The sequence below is a fragment of the Mustelus asterias genome, unplaced genomic scaffold (assembly GCF_964213995.1).
Source record: "Mustelus asterias unplaced genomic scaffold, sMusAst1.hap1.1 HAP1_SCAFFOLD_2269, whole genome shotgun sequence".
In the NCBI taxonomy this organism is placed as follows: Eukaryota; Metazoa; Chordata; class Chondrichthyes; order Carcharhiniformes; family Triakidae; genus Mustelus; species Mustelus asterias.
Window position 1 is genome coordinate 3,058 of NW_027592214.1, and position 14,428 is coordinate 17,485.

Here is a 14,428-nt window from a genome sequence, read left to right on the forward strand (position 1 = left end):
TGTGTGGTGTCACGGTCACTGTTCTCCTGAAGGCTGGGTAGTTTGCTGCGGACAATGGTCTGTTTGAGGTTGTGCGGTTGTTTGAAGGCAAGAAGTGGGGGTGTGGGGATGGCCTTGGCGAGATGTTCGTCTTCATCAATGACATGTTGAAGGCTCCGGAGGAGATGCCGTAGCTTCTCCACTCCGGGGAAGTACTGGACGACGAAGGGTACTCTGTCCACCGTGTCCCGTGTTTGTCTTCTGAGGAGGTCGGTGCGGTTTTTCACTGTGGCGCGTCGGAACTGTTGATCGATGAGTCGAGCGCTATATCCTGTTCTTATGAGGGCATCTTTCAGCGTCTGGAGGTGTCTGTAGCGATCCTCCTCATCCGAGCAGATCCTGTGTATTCAGAGGGCTTGTCCGTAGGGGATGGCTTCTTTAACGTGTTTGGGGTGGAAGCTGGAGATATCTGATATCTGGAGCATGAATGTACATTTATATATCAATCTCGGCCCCTGGCTTTCGATCCGAGGTTCCAAACTTTCAGTGGTTCGTTCTTTTCCATATACAAAACTCTGGTTCCCTTGCGAATCACCCAACCTAACCTCTCACTCTTATTCCCCCAGCTGTTCAAGGAAACCATCGAAAAATATTCAGTTGAGATAGAAACGTCCAACCAGGTGAGTCTTTCACAATGTAATCTGTCAATACCGGAGAGGGAGGGGACTGAGAGACACCAGTCAGTGTACAGATATCTCCCTGAGAGAGAGAGAGAGGACTGAGAGACACCAGTCAGTGTACAGATATCTCCCTGAGAGAGAGAGAGGTGACTGAGAGACACCAGTCAGTGTACAGATATCTCCCTGAGAGAGAGAGAGGACTGAGAGACACCAGTCAGTGTACAGATATCACCCTGAGAGAGAGAGAGGGGACTGAGAGACACCAGTCAGTGTACAGATATCTCCCTGAGAGAGAGAGAGGGGACTGAGAGACATCAGTCAGTGTACAGATATCCCCCTGAGAGAGAGAGAGAGAGAGAGGGGACTGAGAGACACCAGTCAGTGTACAGATATCTCCCTGAGAGAGAGAGAGGGGACTGAGAGACACCAGTCAGTGTACAGATATCTCCCCGAGAGAGAGAGGGGACTGAGAGACACCAGTCAGTGTACAGATATCTCCCCGAGAGAGAGGGGACTGAGAGACACCAGTCAGTGTACAGATATCTCCCCGAGAGAGAGAGAGAGAGGGGACTGAGAGACACCAGTCAGTGTACAGATATCTCCCTGAGAGAGAGCGGGGACTGAGAGACACCAGTCAGTGTACAGATATCTCCCTGAGAGAGAGAGAGGGGACTGAGAGACACCAGTCAGTGTACAGATATCTCCCTGAGAGAGAGAGAGGGGACAGAGAGACACCAGTCAGTGTACAGATATCTCCCTGAGAGAGAGAGAGGGGACTGAGAGACACCAGTCAGTGTACAGATATCTCCTGAGAGAGAGAGGGGACAGAGAGACACCAGTCAGTGTACAGATATCTCCCTGAGAGAGAGAGGACTGAGAGACACCAGTCAGTGTACAGATATCTCCCTGAGAGAGAGAGAGAGGGGACTGAGAGACACCAGTCAGTGTACAGATATCTCCCTGAGAGAGAGAGAGAGGGGACTGAGAGACACCAGTCAGTGTACAGATATCTCCCTGAGAGAGAGAGGGGGGACTGAGAGACACCAGTCAGTGTACAGATATCTCCCTGAGAGAGAGAGAGAGAGGGGACTGAGAAACACCAGTCAGTGTACAGATATCTCCCTGAGAGAGAGAGGGGGGACTGAGAGACACCAGTCAGTGTACAGATATCTCCCTGAGAGAGAGAGAGGGGACTGAGAGACACCAGTCAGTGTACAGATATCCCCCTGAGAGAGAGAGAGGGGGGACTGAGAGACACCAGTCAGTGCACAGATATCTCCCTGAGAGAGAGAGGGGACTGAGAGACACCAGTCAGTGTACAGATATCTCCCTGAGAGAGAGAGAGGACTGAGAGACACCAGTCAGTGTACAGATATCTCCCTGAGAGAGAGAGAGAGGACTGAGAGACACCAGTCAGTGTACAGATATCTCCCTGAGAGAGAGAAGACTGAGAGACATCAGTCAGTGTACAGATATCTCCCTGAGAGAGAGAGAGAGGACTGAGAGACACCAGTCAGTGCACAGATATCTCCCTGAGAGAGAGAGGGGACTGAGAGACACCAGTCAGTGTACAGATATCTCCCTGAGAGAGAGAGGACTGAGAGACACCAGTCAGTGTACAGATATCCCCCTGAGAGAGAGAGGACTGAGAGACACCAGTCAGTGTACAGATATCTCCCTGAGAGAGAGAGGGGACTGAGAGACACCAGTCAGTGTACAGATATCTCCCTGAGAGAGAGAGGACTGAGAGACACCAGTCAGTGTACAGATATCCCCCTGAGAGAGAGAGGACTGAGAGACACCAGTCAGTGTACAGATATCTCCCTGAGAGAGAGAGGACTGAGAGACACCAGTCAGTGTACAGATATCCCCCTGAGAGAGAGAGGACTGAGAGACACCAGTCAGTGTACAGATATCTCCCTGAGAGAGAGAGGGGACTGAGAGACACCAGTCAGTGTACAGATATCACCCTGAGAGAGCGAGAGGGGACTGAGAGACACCAGTCAGTGTACAGATATCTCCCTGAGAGAGAGAGAGGACGGAGAGACACCAGTCAGTGTACAGATATCTCCCTGAGAGAGAGAGGACTGAGAGACACCAGTCAGTGTACAGATATCTCCCTGAGAGAGAGAGAGGGGACTGAGAGACACCAGACAGTGTACAGATATCTCCCTGAGAGAGAGAGAGGACGGAGAGACACCAGTCAGTGTACAGATATCTCCCTGAGAGAGAGAGGACTGAGAGACACCAGTCAGTGTACAGATATCTCCCTGAGAGAGAGAGAGAGGACTGAGAGACACCAGTCAGTGTACAGATATCTCCCTGAGAGAGAGGGGACTGAGAGACACCAGTCAGTGTACAGATATCTCCCTGAGAGAGAGAGGGGACTGAGAGACACCAGTCAGTGTACAGATATCTCCCTGAGAGAGAGAGAGGGGACTGAGAGACACCAGTCAGTGTACAGATATCTCCCTGAGAGAGAGAGGGGACTGAGAGACACCAGTCAGTGTACAGATATCTCCCTGAGAGAGAGAGAGGGGACTGAGAGACACCAGTCAGTGTACTGATATCTCCCTGAGAGAGAGAGAGAGAGGACTGAGAGACACCAGTCAGTGTGCAGATATCTCCCTGAGAGAGGGGACTGAGAGACACCAGTCAGTGTACAGATATCTCCCTGAGAGAGAGAGAGAGAGAGGGGACTGAGAGACACCAGTCAGTGTACAGATATCCCCCTGACAGAGAGAGAGAGGGGACTGAGCGACACCAGTCAGTGTACAGATATCTCCCTGAGAGAGAGAGAGAGGGGACTGAGAGACACCAGTCAGTGTACAGATATCTCCCTGAGAGAGAGAGGGGACTGAGAGACACCAGTCAGTGTACAGATATCTCCCTGAGAGAGAGAGAGTGGACTGAGAGACACCAGTCAGTGTACAGATATCTCCCTGAGAGAGAGAGAGAGGACTGAGAGACACCAGTCAGTGTACAGATATCTCCCTGAGAGAGAGAGAGGACTGAGAGACACCAGTCAGTGTACAGATATCTCCCTGAGAGAGAGAGAGAGGACTGAGAGACACCAGTCAGTGTACAGATATCTCCCTGAGAGAGAGAGAGAGGACTGAGAGACACCAGTCAGTGTACAGATATCTCCCTGAGAGAGAGAGAGGACTGAGAGACACCAGTCAGTGTACAGATATCCCCCTGAGAGAGAGAGAGAGAGGGGACTGAGAGACACAAGTGAATAATTATCTGCTGTAAGTGGCAATAATTATTCGTCAATGTTTTTATTTAATGAAGATTTTTCTTATCAGATGTCAGAGGCCATTTGGAACATGAAACTTACCAAGAAGATAGTGAGTGACTATGAAACATACATCAAGGAGCAGGTATTATGAATGTAATTAAGTTAAGCTTGTTCCGTCTCTGACTAAGAATCTCGGAAGCTTTTACCAAAGCTTTCTTTATTTAACAGCCCAGTTTAGCTATAACAAATGAAGTAGCTTAACATTGAACACGGAGCACAGTGAGTCAGCACTGCTGTCTCATGGTGCCAGGGACCCGGGTTCGATTCCCGGCTCGGGTCACTGTCTGTGCAGAGTTTGCACTTTCCCACCGTGTCCACATGGGTTTCCTCCGGGTGCTCCGGTTTCCTCCCACATTCCGAAAGATGTGCAGGTTAGGTGGATTGGCCGTGCTAAATTGTCCCTTAGTGTCCAAAGATGTGTGGGTTAGGTGGATTGGCCATGCTAAATTGTCCCTTAGTGTCCAAAGATGTGTGGGTCAGGTGGATTGGCCATGTTAAATTGTCCCTTAGTGTCCAAAGATGTGCGGGTTAGGTGGATTGGCCATGCTAAATTGTCCCTTAGTGTCCAAAGATGTGCGGGTTCGGGGGATTGGCCATGCTAAATTGTCCCTTAGTGTCCAAAGATGTGTAGGTTAGGGGGATTGGCCATGCTAAATTGTCCCTTAGTGTCCAAAGATGTGCAGGTTAGGGGGATTGGCCATGCTAAATTGTCCCTTAGTGTCCAAAGATGTGTAGGTTAGGGGGATTGGCCATGCTAAATTGTCCCTTAGTGTCCAAAGATGTGCAGGTTAGGGGGATTGGCCATGCTAAATTGTCCTTTAGTGTCCAAAGATGTGCAGGTTAGGGGATTGGCCATGCTAAATTGCCCCTTAGTGTCCAAAGATGTGCAGGTTAGGTGGATTGGCCATGCTAAATTGTCCCTTAGTGTCCAAAGATGTGCAGGTTAGGTGGATTGGCCATGTTAAATTCTCCCTCAGTTTCCAAAGATGTGCAGGTTAGGTGGATTGGCCGTGCTAAATTGTCCCTTAGTCTCCAAAGATGTGCGGGTTAGGGGGATTGGCCATGCTAAATTGTCCCTTAGTGTCCAAAGATGTGTAGGTTAGGTGGATTGGCCATGTTAAATTCTCCCTCAGTGTCCAAAGATGTGCAGGTTAGGTGGATTGGCCGTGCTAAATTGCCCCTTAGTGTCCAAAGATGTGCGGGTTAGGGGGATTGACCATGCTAAATTCTCCCTCAGTGTCCAAAGATGTACAGGTTAGGGGGATTGACCATGCTAAATTCTCCCTCAGTGTCCAAAGATGTGCTGGTTAGGTGCATTGGCCATGTTAAATTCTCCCTCAGTGTCCAAAGATGTGCGGGTTAGGGGGATTGACCATGCTAAATTCTCCCTCAGTGTCCAAAGATGTGCTGGTTAGGTGCATTGGCCATGTTAAATTCTCCCTCAGTGTCCAAAGATGTGCGGGTTAGGTGGATTGGCCATGCTAAATTCTCCCTCAGTGTCCAAAGATGTGCGGGTTAGGGGGATTGACCATGCTAAATTCTCCCTCAGTGTCCAAAGATGTGCTGGTTAGGTGCATTGGCCATGTTAAATTCTCCCTCAGTGTCCAAAGATGTGCGGGTTAGGTGGATTGGCCATGCTAAATTCTCCCTCAGTGTTACGCGAACAGGTGCCGGAGTGTAGCGACTGGGGGATTTTCACAGTAAATTCATTGCGGTGTTAATGTAAGCTTACTTGTGACGAATAAATAAATTTCAACTTGAATTAAACATGACGAGACACAATTCTGAACTGCTCATTCTGAGTTCCAATCAAGTGAAAGATAGACTCAAAACCTTCTTTAAAATTATTTAGCAAATCTCAGGCATATTTGCTCTCTCTCTTCCTTTGTTTCTCGGTCTTAGGTTAACAGTCCCGGAGCTTTCAGTACACCTCTGGAAAATAAAATAAAGAACACTCCAGCACAGGGACAGGCCCTTCGACCCTCCAAGCCTGATACCGTTCCGTATCCCTCGATTCCCTCCCTATTCATGGACCCATCCAGATGCCTCTTAAATGTTGCTAATGCGCCTGCTTCCACCACCCCCTCTGGCCGTGCGTTCCAGGCACCCACCACTCTCTGTGTGAAAAACATCCCCCGCACATCTCCCTTAAACTTTCCCCCTCTCACCTTGAACCTGTGCCCACACCGTGTCATTGACACTCCACCCTGGGGAAAAAGCCTCTGACTGTCCCCCCCTGTCTCTGCCTCTCATCGGTTTGTAGACCTCTATCAGTGTTTCACGGGGGACAGTGAAGAGGGAGCTTTACTCTGTATCTAACCCCGTGCTGTATCAGTCCTGGGAGTGTTTGATGGGGGACAGTGTAGAGGGAGCTTTACTCTGTATCTAACCCCGTGCTGTACCTGTCCTGGGAGTGTTTGATGGGGGACAGTGTAGAGGGAGCTTTACTCTGTATCTAACCCCGTGCTGTACCTGTCCTGGGAGTGTTTGATGGGGGACAGTGTAGAGGGAGCTTTACTCTGTATCTAACCCCGTGCTGTACCTGTCCTGGGAGTGTTTGATGGGGGACACTGTAGAGGGAGCTTTACTCTGTATCTAACCCCGTGCTGTACCTGTCCTGGGAGTGTTTGATGGGGACAGTGTAGAGGGAGCTTTACTCTGTATCTAACCCCGTGCTGTACCTGTCCTGGGAGTGTTTGATGGGGACCTTGTAGAGGGAGCTTTACTCTGTATCTAACCCCGTGCTGTACCTGTCCTGGGAGTGTTTGATGGGGACAGTGTCGAGGGAGCTTTACTCTGTATCTAACCCTTTGCTGTACCTGTCCTGGGAGTGTTTGATGGGGACAGTGTCGAGGGAGCTTTACTCTGTATCTAACCCCGTGCTGTACCTGTCCTGGGAGTGTTTGATGGGGACAGTGTAGAGGGAGCTTTACTCTGTATCTAACCCCGTGCTGTACCTGTCCTGGGAGTGTTTGATGGGGACAGTGTAGAGGGAGCTTTACTCTGTATCTAACCCCGTGCTGTACCTGTCCTGGGAGTGTTTGATGGGGACAGTGTCGAGGGAGCTTTACTCTGTATCTAACCCCGTGCTGTACCTGTCCTGGGAGTGTTTGATGGGGACAGTGTCGAGGGAGCTTTACTCTGTATCTAACCCTTTGCTGTACCTGTCCTGGGAGTGTTTGATGGGGACAGTGTCGAGGGAGCTTTACTCTGTATCTAACCCCGTGCTGTACCTGTCCTGGGAGTGTTTGATGGGGACGGTGGAGAGGGAGCTTTACTCTGTATCTAACCCCGTGCTGTCCCTGTCCTGGGAGTGTTTGATGGGGACAGTGTAGAGGGAGCTTTACTCTGTATCTAACCCCGTGCTGTACCTGTCCTGGGAGTGTTTGATGGGGACAGTGTCGAGGGAGCTTTACTCTGTATCTAACCCCGTGCTGTACCTGTCCTGGGAGTGTTTGATGGGGACGGTGTAGAGGGAGCTTTACTCTGTATCTAACCCCGTGCTGTCCCTGTCCTGGGAGTGTTTGATGGGGACAGTGTAGAGGGAGCTTTACTCTGTATCTAACCCCGTGCTGTACCTGTCCTGGGAGTGTTTGATGGGGACAGTGTCGAGGGAGCTTTACTCTGTATCTAACCCCGTGCTGTACCTGTCCTGGGAGTGTTTGATTGGGACAGTGTAGAGGGAGCTTTACTCTGTATCTAACCCCATGCTGTACCTGTCCTGGGAGTGTTTGATGGGGACAGTGTAGAGGGAGCTTTACTCTGTATCTAACCAAGTGCTGTACCTGTCCTGGGAGTGTTTGATGGGGACAGTGTCGAGGGAGCTTTACTCTGTATCGAACCCTTTGCTGTACCTGTCCTGGGAGTTTGATGGGGACGGTGTAGAGGGAGCTTTACTCTGTATCTAACCCCGTGCTGTACCTGTCCTGGGAGTGTTTGATGGGGACCTTGTAGAGGGAGCTTTACTCTGTATCTAACCCCGTGCTGTACCTAACCTGGGAGTGTTTGATGGGGGACAGTGTCGAGGGAGCTTTACTCTGTATCTAACCCCGTGCTGTACCTGTCCTGGGAGTGTTTGATGGGGACCTTGTAGAGGGAGCTTTACTCTGTATCTAACCCCGTGCTGTACCTGTCCTGGGAGTGTTTGATGGGGGACAGTGTAGAGGGAGCTTTACTCTGTATCTAACCCCGTGCTGTACCTGTCCTGGGAGTGTTTGATGGGGGGCAGTGTAGAGGGAGCTTTACTCTGTATCTAACCCCGTGCTGTACCTGTCCTGGGAGTGTTTGATGGGGGGCAGTGTAGAGGGAGCTTTACTCTGTATCTAACCCCGTGCTGTACCTGTCCTGGGAGTGTTTGATGGGGGACAGTGTAGAGGGAGCTTTACTCTGTATCTAACCCCGTGCTGTACCTGTCCTGGGAGTGTTTGATGGGGGACAGTGTAGAGGGAGCTTTACTCTGTATCTAACCCCGTGCTGTACCTGTCCTGGGAGTGTTTGATGGGGACAGTGTAGAGCGAGCTTTACTCTGTATCTAACCCCGTGCTGTACCTGTCCTGGGAGTGTTTGATGGGGGACAGTGTAGAGGGAGCTTTACTCTGTATCTAACGCCGTGCTGTACCTGTCCTGGGAGTGTTTGATGGGGGACAGTGTAGAAGGAGTTTTACTCTGTATCTAACCCCGTGCTGTACCTGTCCTGGGAGTGTTTGATGGGGGACAGTGCAGAGGGAGCTTTACTCTGTATCTAACCCCGTGCTGTACCTGTCCTGGGAGTGTTTGATGGGGGACAGTGTAGTGGGAGCTTTACTCTGTATCTAACCCCGTGCTGTACCTGTCCTGGGAGTGTTTGATGGGGGACAGTGTAGAGGGAGCTTTACTCTGTGTCTAACCCCGTGCTGTACCTGTCCTGGGAGTGTTTGATGGGGACAGTGTCGAGGGAGCTTTACTCTGTATCTAACCCCGTGCTGTACCTGTCCTGGGAGTGTTTGATGGGGGACAGTGCAGAGGGAGCTTTACTCTGTATCTGACCCCGTGCTGTCCCCGTCCTGGGAGTGTTTGATGGGGGACAGTATAGAGGGAGCTTTACTCTGTATCTAACCCCGTGCTGTACCTGTCCTGGGAGTGTTTGATGGGGGACAGTGCAGAGGTAGCTTTACTCTGTATCTAACCCCGTGCTGTCCCTGTCCTGGGAGTGTTATGATGGAGACAGTGTAGAGGGAGCGTTACTCTGTATCTAACCCCGTGCTGTACCTGTCCTGGGAGTGTTTGATGGGGACAGTGTAGAGGGAGCTTTACTCTGTATCTAACCCCGTGCTGTACCTGTCCTGGGAGTGTTTGATGGGGGACAGTGTAGTGGGAGCTTTACTCTGTATCTAACCCCGTGCTGTACCTGTCCTGGGAGTGTTTGATGGGGGACAGTGTAGAGGGAGCTTTACTCTGTGTCTAACCCCGTGCTGTACCTGTCCTGGGAGTGTTTGATGGGGACAGTGTCGAGGGAGCTTTACTCTGTATCTAACCCCGTGCTGTACCTGTCCTGGGAGTGTTTGATGGGGGACAGTGCAGAGGGAGCTTTACTCTGTATCTGACCCCGTGCTGTCCCCGTCCTGGGAGTGTTTGATGGGGGACAGTATAGAGGGAGCTTTACTCTGTATCTAACCCCGTGCTGTACCTGTCCTGGGAGTGTTTGATGGGGGACAGTGCAGAGGTAGCTTTACTCTGTATCTAACCCCGTGCTGTCCCTGTCCTGGGAGTGTTATGATGGAGACAGTGTAGAGGGAGCGTTACTCTGTATCTAACCCCGTGCTGTACCTGTCCTGGGAGTGTTTGATGGGGACAGTGTAGAGGGAGCTTTACTCTGTATCTAACCCCGTGCTGTACCTGTCCTGGGAGTGTTTGATGGGGGACAGTGTAGAGGGAGCTTTACTCTGTATCTAACCCCGTGCTGTACCTGTCCTGGGAGTGTTTGATGGGGGACAGTGTAGAGGGAGCTTTACTCTGTATCTAACCCCGTGCTGTACCTGTCCTGGGAGTGTTTGATGGGGGACAGTGTAGAGGGAGCTTTACTCTGTATCTAACCCCGTGCTGTACCTGTCCTGGGAGTGTTTGATGGGGACAGTGTAGAGGGAGCTTTACTCTGTATCTAACCCCGTGCTGTACCTGTCCTGGGAGTGTTTGATGGGGACCTTGTAGAGGGAGCTTTACTCTGTATCTAACCCCGTGCTGTACCTGTCCTGGGAGTGTTTGATGGGGACAGTGTCGAGGGAGCTTTACTCTGTATCTAACCCTTTGCTGTACCTGTCCTGGGAGTGTTTGATGGGGACAGTGTCGAGGGAGCTTTACTCTGTATCTAACCCCGTGCTGTACCTGTCCTGGGAGTGTTTGATGGGGACAGTGTAGAGGGAGCTTTACTCTGTATCTAACCCCGTGCTGTACCTGTCCTGGGAGTGTTTGATGTGGACAGTGTAGAGGGAGCTTTACTCTGTATCTAACCCCGTGCTGTACCTGTCCTGGGAGTGTTTGATGGGGACAGTGTCGAGGGAGCTTTACTCTGTATCTAACCCCGTGCTGTACCTGTCCTGGGAGTGTTTGATGGGGACAGTGTCGAGGGAGCTTTACTCTGTATCTAACCCTTTGCTGTACCTGTCCTGGGAGTGTTTGATGGGGACAGTGTCGAGGGAGCTTTACTCTGTATCTAACCCCGTGCTGTACCTGTCCTGGGAGTGTTTGATGGGGACGGTGGAGAGGGAGCTTTACTCTGTATCTAACCCCGTGCTGTCCCTGTCCTGGGAGTGTTTGATGGGGACAGTGTAGAGGGAGCTTTACTCTGTATCTAACCCCGTGCTGTACCTGTCCTGGGAGTGTTTGATGGGGACAGTGTCGAGGGAGCTTTACTCTGTATCTAACCCCGTGCTGTACCTGTCCTGGGAGTGTTTGATGGGGACGGTGTAGAGGGAGCTTTACTCTGTATCTAACCCCGTGCTGTCCCTGTCCTGGGAGTGTTTGATGGGGACAGTGTAGAGGGAGCTTTACTCTGTATCTAACCCCGTGCTGTACCTGTCCTGGGAGTGTTTGATGGGGACAGTGTCGAGGGAGCTTTACTCTGTATCTAACCCCGTGCTGTACCTGTCCTGGGAGTGTTTGATTGGGACAGTGTAGAGGGAGCTTTACTCTGTATCTAACCCCATGCTGTACCTGTCCTGGGAGTGTTTGATGGGGACAGTGTAGAGGGAGCTTTACTCTGTATCTAACCAAGTGCTGTACCTGTCCTGGGAGTGTTTGATGGGGACAGTGTCGAGGGAGCTTTACTCTGTATCGAACCCTTTGCTGTACCTGTCCTGGGAGTTTGATGGGGACGGTGTAGAGGGAGCTTTACTCTGTATCTAACCCCGTGCTGTACCTGTCCTGGGAGTGTTTGATGGGGACCTTGTAGAGGGAGCTTTACTCTGTATCTAACCCCGTGCTGTACCTAACCTGGGAGTGTTTGATGGGGGACAGTGTCGAGGGAGCTTTACTCTGTATCTAACCCCGTGCTGTACCTGTCCTGGGAGTGTTTGATGGGGACCTTGTAGAGGGAGCTTTACTCTGTATCTAACCCCGTGCTGTACCTGTCCTGGGAGTGTTTGATGGGGGACAGTGTAGAGGGAGCTTTACTCTGTATCTAACCCCGTGCTGTACCTGTCCTGGGAGTGTTTGATGGGGGGCAGTGTAGAGGGAGCTTTACTCTGTATCTAACCCCGTGCTGTACCTGTCCTGGGAGTGTTTGATGGGGGGCAGTGTAGAGGGAGCTTTACTCTGTATCTAACCCCGTGCTGTACCTGTCCTGGGAGTGTTTGATGGGGGACAGTGTAGAGGGAGCTTTACTCTGTATCTAACCCCGTGCTGTACCTGTCCTGGGAGTGTTTGATGGGGGACAGTGTAGAGGGAGCTTTACTCTGTATCTAACCCCGTGCTGTACCTGTCCTGGGAGTGTTTGATGGGGACAGTGTAGAGCGAGCTTTACTCTGTATCTAACCCCGTGCTGTACCTGTCCTGGGAGTGTTTGATGGGGGACAGTGTAGAGGGAGCTTTACTCTGTATCTAACGCCGTGCTGTACCTGTCCTGGGAGTGTTTGATGGGGGACAGTGTAGAAGGAGTTTTACTCTGTATCTAACCCCGTGCTGTACCTGTCCTGGGAGTGTTTGATGGGGGACAGTGCAGAGGGAGCTTTACTCTGTATCTAACCCCGTGCTGTACCTGTCCTGGGAGTGTTTGATGGGGGACAGTGTAGTGGGAGCTTTACTCTGTATCTAACCCCGTGCTGTACCTGTCCTGGGAGTGTTTGATGGGGGACAGTGTAGAGGGAGCTTTACTCTGTGTCTAACCCCGTGCTGTACCTGTCCTGGGAGTGTTTGATGGGGACAGTGTCGAGGGAGCTTTACTCTGTATCTAACCCCGTGCTGTACCTGTCCTGGGAGTGTTTGATGGGGGACAGTGCAGAGGGAGCTTTACTCTGTATCTGACCCCGTGCTGTCCCCGTCCTGGGAGTGTTTGATGGGGGACAGTATAGAGGGAGCTTTACTCTGTATCTAACCCCGTGCTGTACCTGTCCTGGGAGTGTTTGATGGGGGACAGTGCAGAGGTAGCTTTACTCTGTATCTAACCCCGTGCTGTCCCTGTCCTGGGAGTGTTATGATGGAGACAGTGTAGAGGGAGCGTTACTCTGTATCTAACCCCGTGCTGTACCTGTCCTGGGAGTGTTTGATGGGGACAGTGTAGAGGGAGCTTTACTCTGTATCTAACCCCGTGCTGTACCTGTCCTGGGAGTGTTTGATGGGGGACAGTGTAGTGGGAGCTTTACTCTGTATCTAACCCCGTGCTGTACCTGTCCTGGGAGTGTTTGATGGGGGACAGTGTAGAGGGAGCTTTACTCTGTGTCTAACCCCGTGCTGTACCTGTCCTGGGAGTGTTTGATGGGGACAGTGTCGAGGGAGCTTTACTCTGTATCTAACCCCGTGCTGTACCTGTCCTGGGAGTGTTTGATGGGGGACAGTGCAGAGGGAGCTTTACTCTGTATCTGACCCCGTGCTGTCCCCGTCCTGGGAGTGTTTGATGGGGGACAGTATAGAGGGAGCTTTACTCTGTATCTAACCCCGTGCTGTACCTGTCCTGGGAGTGTTTGATGGGGGACAGTGCAGAGGTAGCTTTACTCTGTATCTAACCCCGTGCTGTCCCTGTCCTGGGAGTGTTATGATGGAGACAGTGTAGAGGGAGCGTTACTCTGTATCTAACCCCGTGCTGTACCTGTCCTGGGAGTGTTTGATGGGGACAGTGTTGAGGGAGCTTTACTCTGTATCTAACCCCGTGCTGTACCTGTCCTGGGAGTGTTTGATGGGGGACAGTGTAGAGGGAGCTTTACTCTGTATCTAACCCCGTGCTGTACCTGTCCTGGGAGTGTTTGATGGGGACAGTGTAGAGGGAGCTTTACTCTGTATCTAACCCCGTGCTGTACCTGTCCTGGGAGTGTTTGATGGGGGACAGTGTAGAGGGAGCTTTACTCTGTATCTAACCCCGTGCTGTACCTGTCCTGGGAGTGTTTGATGGGGACATTGTAGAGGGAGCTTTACTCTGTATCTAACCCCGTGCTGTACCTGTCCTGGGAGTGTTTGATGGGGACAGTGTCGAGGGAGCTTTACTCTGTATCTAACCCTTTGCTGTACCTGTCCTGGGAGTGTTTGATGGGGACAGTGTCGAGGGAGCTTTACTCTGTATCTAACCCCGTGCTGTACCTGTCCTGGGAGTGTTTGATGGGGGACAGTGTAGAGGGAGCTTTACTCTGTATCTAACCCCGTGCTGTACCTGTCCTGGGAGTGTTTGATGGGGGACAGTGTCGAGGGAGCTTTACTCTGTATCTAACCCCGTTCTGTACCTGTCCTGGGAGTGTTTGATGGGGACCTTGTAGAGGGAGCTTTACTCTGTATCTAACCCCGTGCTGTACCTGTCATGGGAGTGTTTGATGGGGGACCGTGTCGAGGGAGCTTTACTCTGTATCTAACCCCGTGCTGTACCTGTCCTGGGAGTGTTTGATGGGGACAGTGTAGAGGGAGCTTTACTCTGTATCTAACCCCGTGTTGTCCCTGTCCTGGGAGTGTTTGATGGGGGACAGTGTAGAGGGAGCTTTAGTCTGTATCTAACCCCGTGCTGTACCTGTCCTGGGAGTGTTTGATGGGGGACAGTGTAGAGGGAGCTTTACTCTGTATCTAACCCCGTGCTGTACCTGTCCTGGGAGTGTTTGATGGGGACAGTGTAGAGGGAGCTTTACTCTGTATCTAACCCCGTGCTGTACCTGTCCTGGGAGTGTTTGATGGGGACAGTGTAGAGGGAGCTTTACTCTGTATCTAACCCCGTGCTTTACCTGTCCTGGGAGTGTTTGATGGGGGACAGTGTAGAGGGAGCTTTACTCTGTATCTAACCCTGTGCTGTACCTGTCCTGTG

At 51.5% G+C, this 14,428-nt stretch overlaps 1 protein-coding gene across 2 annotated transcripts in view; it reads left to right on the forward strand.

Annotated features, from left to right (window-relative positions):
* The first annotated feature begins 609 nt into the window (after positions 1-609).
* nif3l1 (NIF3 NGG1 interacting factor 3-like 1 (S. cerevisiae)) overlaps positions 610-14,428 on the forward strand; it is a 38,052-nt gene continuing 24,233 nt past the window's right edge. For both annotated transcript variants that reach the window (XM_078207381.1, XM_078207383.1), the window contains exons 1-2: positions 610-659; positions 3,968-4,042. In XM_078207381.1, the coding sequence (XP_078063507.1) occupies positions 3,968-4,042 (75 nt within the window). In that variant the 5' untranslated portion in view covers positions 610-659. The remainder of the gene's footprint in view (positions 660-3,967; positions 4,043-14,428) is intronic.